Raw genomic sequence first — 11,676 nt, 5'->3', positions numbered from 1 at the left:
AAATAAATAAATAAAAGAAAAACAGAAGAAAAGATGTGAGTCATTAAAAATATGAATCAGAAAGTCAATACTTTGGAAGGTACCTGTTTGGTCAACACTTGGACAACCTTTTGTTGGGTAATAACTCATCCACTTAAATAAGACAAAGGAGAGAGAAAGAAACAGACACGTTGATTGAAATTGTCATTAATGCGTAAGCTATGATTTTTATAGCCTAGTAGAAAGGGAAGAGGATGATTTACTTTACTTTATTTTTATTTTTCATAAATTTGAAAATTTTGTTTGGAAAATGTGCTTTTATTTGCATTGGGAAACTCAATGTCTCAATACAAACAATTTCATTCTATGGTTGTTGTAAATTGTAATCTTCCATTCAAAATATTTTCTCTCTTTGACTTTGATTTGATATTAAGTTAAAAATTTCACATGATTTGGTTAGTTTAATGTTTAATCTAATCTTTTGGTTGCTTTTAGATTTTTTATGACATATATACCACATAATTTTACGTGGCATTGGATACTCATTAATTCATTATAATACAAAAAAACCTGTAGCAATATATCATTGTAAATCTTAACACATTAAGTACAGTAGCAATCTAACAAAATTCTACTCGTAATATGATAAACAAAAACAGTTACTATGTCCGTCTCTAAAAATTCTTCCTGTTTTGACCATTTTTACGGGATAATTACCATTCAAACAAAAATAACTTTTTATTGAGAGGTCAGGTTCAGTATAACGTCCAAACATGGGCAAATAATTTTGTTATTGGTCAGCTGTCCTATCTCCTATCCCTCTCTTTCTCTACCCTATTATTATTAACTTGAAGAGTACTTCCAACAATCAATCTCCATGCAAATGTGGGAGTAAAGTCATCTTCATAGAAACAGAATTTAAGAGAGAGAAAAGAAAAGAAAAGAAAAGAAAAAAAATAGCAGGTTTGTTTCATTCTCATACAATTTCACTCCCTTTTTATACTCATTTCTTCACCAGTTTTGTTTTAGCTCATTTACTCTTTCTACTACTGTTGTTAAATGAGTTTGGTAGTAATAGTTATTTATTTCTAAGTACATTCTACTATCTCAATTGTCTTGCATTTATGCATGTCTACTTACTCAACTTTGAATTTCTCTTTTTTTTTTTTTTTTTTTTTTTACAAGGTTTATATAACATAAATACAAGAATCATATAAAAAAAAAAAAAAAAAACATGTTCAAGAATCAACTTCAGGAATTAGCACAAAGAAGCTGCTTCAATCTACCATCTTATTCTTGTAGAAGAGAAGGACCAGATCATGCTCCTAGATTTAAAGCTTCAGTTAATTTTAATGGAGAAGTATTTGAAAGTCCAGGTTATTCACCTACTTTAAGACAAGCTGAACATGCTGCTGCTGAAGTTGCCCTTAATCTACTCTCTTCCAGAGGGTCCAAGTCCCTTACTGCTAGAGTTCTTGTACGCTCCTATTTTTATTTCATTTAATTATGATATGATACGGCCTTTGTTTAGAGTTAGTTGTCATGTTTCGGGTTTTATTTCTTCTTTAAATTAGACTATCAACGTGACAATTAATTCTGAGCGGAGGTGGTGTTATTTAATCCCGTCTTTATTTTTTGTTTTTGTTGTTGGGAAGGATGAGACAGGAGTGTACAAGAACCTTCTGCAAGAAACAGCTCACAAAGCAGGACTTAATCTGCCTGTTTATACAACTATAAGAACAGGACCAGGGCATGTTCCTGTTTTCACTTGTACTGTTGAGCTTGCTGGTATGAGTTTTACTGGTGAATCAGCTAAAACTAAGAAGCAAGCTGAGAAAAATGCTGCTATTTCTGCTTGGTCTTCCTTAAAAACAAGTATGTAGTCTTATAATCTTATGTACAAGTATTATATATATCGACTTTAAGTATTACTCCCTCCGTCCCAAATTAATTGTTATACAAGTCGATGCACGGGTTTTATGATGATTAATTGTTATGTTTGTGACTTTGTGTCATGCAGTGCCAAGTTTGTTTTCAAAGATAGAAACAGCAGAGAATAACAATCTTGGAGGAGAGCAAGATCAAGTGATTGTTGCTAGGGTTTTATCAAGTTTCAAATCTCAGAAAACAGGAAAACATAGGGATTATAATCATAATCATAATCGTAATCATCATAGAAGATCATCAAGAAATGCAAGAACTTGGAGATCAGATGATACACACAAATATTTTACAACTTTACCCTTGAAAAATCCTTCAGAAATTTCAACTTCACAGCAGAAAAGCACTAGTTTTGTTGATCTTTTACCCCCACCACCTCCAAGAACAATGTCAAAGATCCTGCCTTTAACTTTAAAGACTAGCAGTACAAACTTGAACCTCAACGAAGGTCATCTTGTAAAATCAACAATTTCCACCTCTCAACAACAAGGCGAAACCCAATTCAAGAACTTGTTTTTGGGATCGTCATTAAGCTGTGCTCAAATGGGTATTATGGGTAATTACAGCAGTAATCTTAGAGGGATTGCGCCTGCGGTTCAAATTAGATCAGTAATCCCAGTTTGTGCAGCTCCTCCTGCTAAACCTTTGGTAAAAGAAGATGAATCTGAATCTTCTTCTGCTGCTGTAATTTTGCCTCCTGAATCTTCTGAACAGCTTTCTGCTACCAGTCTCAGTTCTAAAGTAAGCAAGTTACAGCTCAAAGAAGAGTGAGTAATTAGGTAGTTTAATTTAATTGTAGTAACTAGTTAAAAGTAGTATTAGAAATAAGTAAGTAACCTTTCTTCTAGTAGTAGTATCAGTATGTTACAATGTTACATTGACTAGGCTCAAATAGTACGTGTCTACGTGGTATTAACTATTTAACACAGGCACATGTCTAAGTATCGCACTTGGTCATTTTCGGAACATGACATGCTTTATTGCAAAATCAAGCATCTGAGTGTCAATATCTATGTCGGAGTGCCATTGAAGGGTCGTTGCAAAATTTGTTAGTCACGGTAAAAAATTTGTATAACGGTACTAGTAGTGAAATATGTACGAGTACTATTGAAGAGTCGATGTAACATAGTAATCCTTTCTAGTAAACTTTTGCGAAATGGTACTACAATACTAGTAAAGGCATACTTTTGTCTTATTTAATTGTTTATTTTTATGAATAAATGGAATTAAAATGTTTTGGGTGACCGAGAGAAGAGGGCATTGAATGAAAACTGGTTAGTTAAGAGAGAGATGGGAGAGCATTAAATGGAGAATGAGAGAGAAGATGAAAATGGCAATAAAATGGAAGGGTATAGAGTGTGTAGGAGCAGACAATTGCAGTGATAAACGCAATGCATTTACAATTTTTGTTAGTCAGACTCAGACCCAATTTATTTGTGCTTGTCCTTACCATTAATGCTACCCTCAACCTCCCCTACTCCCTACGGAACTGTTAAATTGTAACCAAACTCAACTCGATCTCCAAGTTTTTTTTCACTTGTAACAATTACGATTAGTTTGTTTGGTAAAAGTAGTTGTTTGATCTACTCGTAGTTGTAAGAGTGAATGTGAGAGGTGAGTTGCGAAAGTAGATTTTTGAATTATTGTCTTAGGAAAATGAATGAATTTTGTTCAACCTCAAATTTTATGGAGTACTTCAAATTCTTTGTAATTCTTTTCAAATAGCCTTACTTATTCTTATAAAACTCTAAAATACTTCATTTATTCTTTAATTATTGCAAGAATTGAGATTTCAAGCATAAAAATGCACTATAATATGTCTTCGATTATTTACAAGTTAATTATAAAATTTTGATATTATGAAAGTATACGTTGCGACATATATTGTATAATCACATTATAATTTGTAAATAGTGTTAAACTTAGCTTCAATTGCTGAAATAATGAAAGAACGCAGACAGTAACAATTGTAGGAGAGAAATTTGTGTAAAATAAAATCCACTGCTTGTAATTGTGTACATAGCTGATAGCCTGATAGTTCAGACTCCAAATGATTATGAGCTACTGGGTCAATGAGTATTTTGGGTCGGGACCAATGGATCGCAGGACCGATACTCTGAAATTAAAAGATGGTCCATAAAGGGCTTATTGATGATTGCTTTGGCCCAACGAGCCTTTGTAAGTACCTATTTTTGAATTTTGGCCCATGTAGACTTGGAGAGGGGAGACATGTACTCTATTTTTTTTTTCCTAAGATAAGAAAGACCCTATTGAATTAAGGGTCTGTTTTGATTGACTGAATTTATTGGCAATGAACTGAACTGAATTTATTGGAATTGAACTGAACTGAACTGAATTGAACTGAATATTTTATGAGAGAAGAAAATTAAAAACTGAAGTGAAATGAAAATAATTTGAAGAAAACATGCCCTAATATCTCTCATAGTCTCACAAGTTAAGCCAGCTCAGCTTTGCAGATTAGCTCTTGAAAGTAAAACGAGGAGCTAATGAGAAATCCTGTTATTTCCCAAGCAAATATAGAAGATTATCCTTACATCAATATAAATATAGATACAAGAAAATGTGATGAAGGTAATCAAAACCCAGCAAACTGTTCTACAGCAATAGCAATCAATACTAAAAAGCAAAGGATAATTAATTAATTAATTAATTATACATAATAAACCACCTACAAGCGAAACTGGATCTTAAACGACATCCAAACAGAGGTGAAATGATGCTTCTCAAACCAAAATAAATTCCTATATACACTTCTATATATAGGATAGAACTGAATACTCTAACTAGTAACTATAGAGTATTAACTATTGTGGACATGTCTAATGTCTATTGTGCCGTATCATGCCAAAGTTTGTTGACTAGCTCTACCAAGATGGCAAGATTCATGTTTCAATCAATAACAATCATCATTTTTAAAAAAAGAAACAACATCATCATTTTTATTAAACAATCGCTAGTACATTTTAGCATAGATGGAAAGTAAAGACTTGTATTAGTTGCACAAAAGCTAAGATTTTAACCTATTTGCTTGCCATAGGTCCATAGGAGGAGAATAACTTAACAAAATGTAATAAACATCCACATCGTTATGTAAAAAGTAAAAAAATGGTATATATAGCCTTTAGGACGCATATAAACATTAAAGCATTTTTAAAAATACTCCATAAGTTCATAGTGAGTACAAATTTGAGAATTTATGACAAAAACATGTGTCATTTTTTTTTGAAGCCAAGACGAGAAAATCAGAAAAGCATGTGTTAATCAACCTAGTACATATCGGTTATTATTAATCTTTCCTTTTATAACTATAAGTATTACACTATTACATTTATCATTTTCCTAAAAGTTAAATTGATTTTTTTTAAGGAAAAAAATAATTTGATTACTTACTAAAGGATTATATTTGAAATTAAAGGATTTATGTGGGGAATTTTGTTACTACCATAGTACTATGTCTACAAATTTTGTCTTAAATTACGTATGGAGTAACAGATAAGATAAGAGTTGATAAATGCAATGTATATTATGTCCTATGAAATAATACAGTCATGTTGAAAAAAAAAATATATATTAAAGAGACAGTAGAGAGGGATTAGTGGATGAGGGCAACCAAAATCGGCGTGGTTACACATCAGAGTCTCATGCTCTCCGCGCATCCTGGAACTCTGATTGACCCTTTTTCCCAAACAAATAACAAACCCATGACTTTCCAAGAAATGAAAAAAATTGACAAAATAAAATGTAGAAAAACTAAAATTAAGTCGACAATTTATCCATGTGTTATGTACTAAGAGTACTAATTTTTTGGCTCGAGGATCACGCGGGTTAAATATAAAAAATACACATGATGGGGTGAAGTATTAGCTATTAGCGTACGATTATGGAGTCAAGAATTTTTTTACTAGGGGATAACAATTAAACATCACATAGTTTGACAAATTTTTTTTGTAAAATATTGAACTCGTAGATAGTTTAATAATTGAAAAAAATGACAATGTTTTCGTAATTCTTTTTGATTTCGAGAATTCTATATATTCATTTTTTTTCTCTGGATCATAGGAAAATTTCAACATACATATACCAATTTTTCCTTCCTATGTGGTACATTACTAGTACTTGAACAGTTGAACTACCTATTTCCCCATCATTTTTTTTGAGTTTGGGGCAGTTAAATGAAGGGGCTAAACATGAATTGTAGAATGGAAAATTGGGTACTTTTGCGATCTTGAATATGTTTGAATTAGATAAATTATTCAACATTTCCTAATTGAATTGAATATTATAAATCAATAATAATTTAATCAACAAATCATACATGCAATATAACACACTTAACATGCATGCCTCACATTTAGATTTATTTAAACAATCAACAATAATAATAAAAAAAAAAGGTTTTTTTTTTTATTTTAATTTTTTTAATTAAAATCTAAACAATATTTTTTCTTTATTTTGATTGTTTAATTGCTTAACTTATGGTTAAACATGGGTTAACAAGGAAATGTGATGTCATTGGCCTAAAGTAGAGTCTAGTACGTAGTAATATAGTAATTTCTTTTAAAAAAATGCGATAGTAATTTGCAAGTTTTTTAATTCGCTGGTATTAATTATCAGAGAGGCATTAAAACATAGTAGTTTTGACAAATTTTTCTATAACAAATATTTTTCCCAAAAGATGACCAAAGCCACATGTACCAATTTCTCAAATGCGAGTACAAAGAATATTACTCTATCTATCTCATTTAAAGTGATGGGTGTATGATTTATGTCAATCCTATTTTAATAAAAGGTGGAGTCCAATCCATATAATAATTACATATCCACCCCCATTAAATAGCAATACATAATATATTTGATCTCACGAAATCAAACCACCTCAATTTCTTCTGTTAAATGCCAAAACATTTATTTCAAAATTTGTGAGTTAGGGCAGAATAGAGGAAATTTCATGTACAATAAAAAAATCATTTTACATTGTTTCAGTCTAATGTCTAATAATCCGATTCCAAAGGACTAAAAGCATGTTGTCTTACATGTATTAAATTTAACACAAACATTTACGCTAATCGGTCTCACTCATCACTAAGATGAAATTGAATATGAAAAACTATAATACTACTCCCTCCGTCCTTAAATTACATTCCTCTTTGGAAATTTACACGGGAATTAAGGAGGAAAGAATAAGACAAATAACAATAATTAGATAATGCAATGGGAAGTACAAAAATAAATTAGTTATTACTCATGACATGTCATCAATCATTTGCAAAAAAAGGACCAATCACATGCTCCTAATTGAAAATTTTTAACCAATCATATTCATTGTAATTTGGCACAAGGATTATGAGTGAGATTAGGTAAGGATGAGTGAGAAAACATTAAATATAAAACAGAAAAATAGAGTTGATTTACTAAAAAAAAACTTACAAAAAATAGAAAGGAAGAATGTAATTTTGAAATACCAAAAATAGAAAGGAGGAATGTAATTTAGGGACGGAGGGAGTACAAGATTTATACCCAAATATGAGACAAGTATGTCATTTTACTTACACCTACGTGCAATTTTTGCAAGTGAAGAAGGGAGTAAGAAATTTCAACTTTTATTGACAGGAACTTTCATTAATCTTACAAGCAAAAGAATGTGAAATATATATGCGAATAAAATAAAGTAAGGAAAAAAAAAAAAAAAAAACATAGATTGGACGAAAATTGGGCGTCAAAGGTGTATAGATAATCTTATTATCTATCCTCGTAGGACATGACAAAATCATGATCCATATTTCCTCAACTACCACCCAATTCAAACTTGGGCAGCACATTTCCACCTGTCAATTTCCAATTTATTCACGCACTAATTAAATCCAATTTTGAATAATCTCCAAATCTCACCGTATTAATTTTAATTTATGATTAGCAAATTTAATTTCCCCTTTTAAAACCCAAATAGAATATCCAAAAGAATATGACAAACGGAACATTGAAGAAATAATACCCTTTTAAAGAAGATTCGTTAGGAATATTCTTAGGTTCTTCCCGCTTATGCTTAAACATAACCCGAGTTTTTACTTTTTTTTTCATCAAACTTTTTCTCTCTCCTCTTTTCATATAAAACCCCCCCAAAAATTATGCATTGTTGCAAATTCAATACAATCTCTTCTTTTTACATAAAACCCCGTTTTCTTGGCGAAATCCCCTTTTATTTTAAATATTATTCTCTCTCTAAACCCTATTTTTCTTCTCCAAATTATACAAAGATGGCTGCTTTGAAGGCTGCTCATGTTTCCGACGTTCCGAATCTTGATCATGTCCCGGAATCCGCCTCCCTCCTCTCCTCCCGGTTTTCCCCGAGAGGTTTGTATTTTTTTTCATTATTTTTTTTTAATATTACATGAAACAACTCGAGACATTGTCTGAACAATAGACGAACTAATAATCGATCGTGAAATGTTGTACAGGGGTGGATGTTGGTAATAAGAGTAACGTGTTAAAAGCGGGGAAGTTCATGGTGATCGGACATCGTGGGAGTGGGATGAATAGATTACAGTCTTCCGATCCTAGGATGAAGTCGATTAAAGAAAATTCGATTCTTTCTTTTAATACTGCTGCTTCATTCAACCTTGATTACGTCGAATTTGACGTTCAGGTATATATTTTTCCTCTATGATCCAATCTTAATTTATTTTAATGGAATTTTTTTAAGTTTTTTGTGTAAAAATTATTTTATTTTGATTTTGTGTTGCCGGAAAAGGGCTGTACGGCGGAGATTTGCCGCATATTGTTAATAAAAACGCCGTAATGGTAGTCGTTGGGAGTTTGGAAATAGGAATATTCCAACGGTATTTTGTTCAGTATGGAATATTATTGGTCAATCAGAGTTGTTTGTGTCGTATTATTGAGGGTAGTTTAGGGATTTAATATTAAGTTTTCTATTTGGAAATAAATATATTTAGGGGTCAAACGATTGCAGCTGGTTTCCCGGCAGAATATGGACACAATAAACTTTTAGTTGTAGACCTGTAGTTGATCACGTGGTATTAACTGTCATCACGTGACATACCTTAATTTTGCGATTCTCACTTTGCTAATTTTGCAAATTTTTTTTAAGAAACCAAAAAAATTGTCTTGATTTCTATTCATGTAGTCATGTATATTATGGAATACCTTGGATAAAATTACTGGAGTTTAGGAACTTTGAATAAGGTCTTTCTTTTTACCATTTAAAGAATTTTCTTTTGTTAAAAAAGTACTCCGTACAATTTAGATTTCAAGGAAATCTTTAATCGATCTTAGACCAACTATTGTCACCCTACAAATATTAGAATATTATTACGGGTTTTAATTCGTGTCTATGTATATTATTAATGACAAAGATTCTGATTAGTAAATCTAATTGTTTAATAAAGAGTATTTTAAAATAGTTCAAAATAGATTAAAAATAGATTAATGATAACTTCTTACAGTATTTTTTTTTAAAAAAAAAAACTTGATTCTTTAATACGAATATTAGAAGGAATTGTAATATTTATTCTAATGAGTAATGACAATATATTGCAATTATTATAGGTGACAAAAGATGGATGCCCAATTATTTTCCACGATGATCACATCTACACAGAGGAACATGTAAGTTCATCCATTCAATTTAATTCTTGCTTTGACTCTACAAAGTAGTGCTTACTTTAGGATTAGCTTACTAACCATAATATATTTATGTTGTGACATAAAACAGGGCATAGTATATGAAAAGAGAGTGACAGACTTAACTCTAAACGAGTTTCTTGCCTACGGTCCACAAAAGGATGCAGGAATGGCCTATAAACCACTCTTGAGGAAAAACAAGGATGGCAAAATCACTAAATGGGATGTCAACTCTGATGACACCCTTTGCACCTTGCAAGAGGCCTTCGACAAGGTTGATCCTAAGTTGGGTTTTAATGTCGAGTTGAAATTCGATGATCACATTGTTTACCAAGAAGATCAACTCGTCAATACTCTCCAATCAGTCTTGCAGGTATAAATTTATATATACATGACAACAATCAAATGAGGCTTTTATTTAGAGACGGAAGGAGTATAATTTTATGAAAGTCCTAACGAATATTTTGCTTGTTTTAGGTTGTGTATGAGTCTGCTAAGGACAGGCCTATAATATTTTCGACATTTCAGCCAGACGCGGCCCTTCTAGTGAGGAAACTACAGGGTACATACCCTGTGTTTTTCTTGACTAATGGAGGTACTGAGGCTTACTATGATGTTAGACGAAATTCGTTAGAGGAAGCCATTAAGCTTTGCCTAGAAGGCAGTTTACAGGGCATTGTTTCTGAGGTTAAGGGGGTGTTCCGAAACCCTGGAGCTGTGAGCAAGATCAAGGACTCTAAACTCTCTTTACTCACTTACGGCACTCTAAAGTAAGCACCATCAGTCCCATCTTACAGTCTGTTAAAAAATAACAGTTTCAATTTTTGAGTCTGTTGCATTATTATAAACATGACTAATCTTTATTCTTGTGACTGGTGTTAACAGTAATGTATCGGAATCAGTCTACCTGCAACATTTGATGGGGATCGACGGAGTGATAGTCGATTTCGTTCAAGACATAACAGAAGCAGTAAATACTCTAATTAAGCCAGTCAAGGCAGAGGAAGAAGTTTCATCACACGAAGATACAAAGCCACAATTTTCTCAGACAGAGCTTTCATTCCTGCTTAAGCTTATTCCTGAGTTAATACAGCAGTAAAAATTGATTAATTGATTGATTTTAGGGAAGCTTGTATTGCATCTTATGATGTTGATTGTTGAAGCATCTTTATATATTCGTGGAATTTTTGATTTTGAATTAGGATTCACCACTCATTAGATCAGATAATTGAGTTTGGAGGTAACCACATTATTTGTAATCATTGCTTAACTTTGTACATAGTGTCTTCCGTATAGAAGGTTAACCTCCATTGAGATCTATCAATATGTAAGCTTATGCGATTGTATTATCAGCTTGTAACAGAGTTTTTAATGTTGAATTCACCATTCGCAGTTGCAAGTTTTTGGCATTTATCTATGGTACTCTAATGACTAGATAGTTTTTTAATCTCGCGAATAAACAAAGCAATGCAATGAATAAATATTATGTGATCACATAATTTAAACTTATGATAAACTTGTGGTTTACATGCCATAATTTAAACTTATGGTAAATGTAAGCCTAGCACGACAATGGGCTCGAGACACGTTCATGGCCTGGGTTCGGTTAGTGGTTATAGTCATGATGGAGCGAAATAGACGAGCAAGAAGAATCGGAGAAAAGGTATAAGCTAGTTTAATGCACAAGGCTTTGTGCAAGTGTGGATCCGGAACATCCGAACGCGTTTTCTTGCAGCTTTGTGATTATTGCTTGCTTGCTACATCTTTCTTACGGAGTAGTTATAACTACTTTCGGCTGTGTTGGGATTGAAAATTGAAATCTATGTTTTATTCTAGATCTTTGAGTATGAAAACAGAATATGCGTATCAGTGTATGGTATCTAAATGGAGCAAATGGATATTAGCTTAATTGTCCTCCGGTATTATTTTGATTTTGTACACTAATTCTATACTACTTTGATATTATATGATTATGAAGAGTAAAATAATATACAGGTATATAAAAAGAAAAAAAATATATATATTATTTTAATTTTTGTTGAATTAATTTTGTTACATATCTGGAAATAAATTTTAAATTTTAATAAGTTTTACTTC

General features: G+C 31.8%; 2 protein-coding genes across 2 annotated transcripts; both read left to right on the top strand.

The window, feature by feature from the left end:
- The first annotated feature begins 655 nt into the window (after positions 1–655).
- Positions 656–3,138, top strand: LOC110725015 (double-stranded RNA-binding protein 5-like). The gene is made up of 4 exons (XM_021904497.1): positions 656–942; positions 1,165–1,456; positions 1,635–1,854; positions 2,000–3,138. The coding sequence occupies exons 2-4, from the start codon at positions 1,214–1,216 to the stop codon at positions 2,689–2,691; spliced, it is 1,155 nt and encodes a 384-aa protein (XP_021760189.1). The 5' UTR covers positions 656–942; positions 1,165–1,213; the 3' UTR covers positions 2,692–3,138.
- Positions 3,139–7,923: 4,785 nt separating this feature from the next.
- LOC110724999 (glycerophosphodiester phosphodiesterase GDPD1, chloroplastic-like) lies at positions 7,924–10,978 on the top strand. The gene is made up of 6 exons (XM_021904481.1): positions 7,924–8,292; positions 8,397–8,584; positions 9,505–9,564; positions 9,671–9,952; positions 10,057–10,349; positions 10,465–10,978. The coding sequence occupies exons 1-6, from the start codon at positions 8,067–8,069 to the stop codon at positions 10,676–10,678; spliced, it is 1,263 nt and encodes a 420-aa protein (XP_021760173.1). The 5' UTR covers positions 7,924–8,066; the 3' UTR covers positions 10,679–10,978.
- Positions 10,979–11,676: the final 698 nt, after the last annotated feature.

This window comes from Chenopodium quinoa, unplaced genomic scaffold (assembly GCF_001683475.1).
Source record: "Chenopodium quinoa cultivar QQ74 unplaced genomic scaffold, ASM168347v1, whole genome shotgun sequence".
Lineage (NCBI taxonomy): Eukaryota > Viridiplantae > Streptophyta > Magnoliopsida > Caryophyllales > Amaranthaceae > Chenopodium > Chenopodium quinoa.
Note: the sequence above shows the minus strand (reverse complement) of the source record. Positions and strands in the feature narration are given on the sequence as shown.

Excerpts from the sequence above, each read along its gene's own strand:
- LOC110725015 (XM_021904497.1), top strand. The coding sequence starts at position 1,214 with ATGTTCAAGAATCAACTTCAGGAATTAGCACAAAGAAGCTGCTTCAAT. Across the intron at positions 1,457-1,634 it reads CCCTTACTGCTAGAGTTCTT|GATGAGACAGGAGTGTACAA; the intron begins GTACGCTCCTAT and ends GTTGTTGGGAAG. Across the intron at positions 1,855-1,999 it reads TTGGTCTTCCTTAAAAACAA|TGCCAAGTTTGTTTTCAAAG; the intron begins GTATGTAGTCTT and ends TGTGTCATGCAG.
- LOC110724999 (XM_021904481.1), top strand. The coding sequence starts at position 8,067 with ATGCATTGTTGCAAATTCAATACAATCTCTTCTTTTTACATAAAACCC. Across the intron at positions 8,585-9,504 it reads ACGTCGAATTTGACGTTCAG|GTGACAAAAGATGGATGCCC; the intron begins GTATATATTTTT and ends CAATTATTATAG. Across the intron at positions 9,565-9,670 it reads ACATCTACACAGAGGAACAT|GGCATAGTATATGAAAAGAG; the intron begins GTAAGTTCATCC and ends GACATAAAACAG.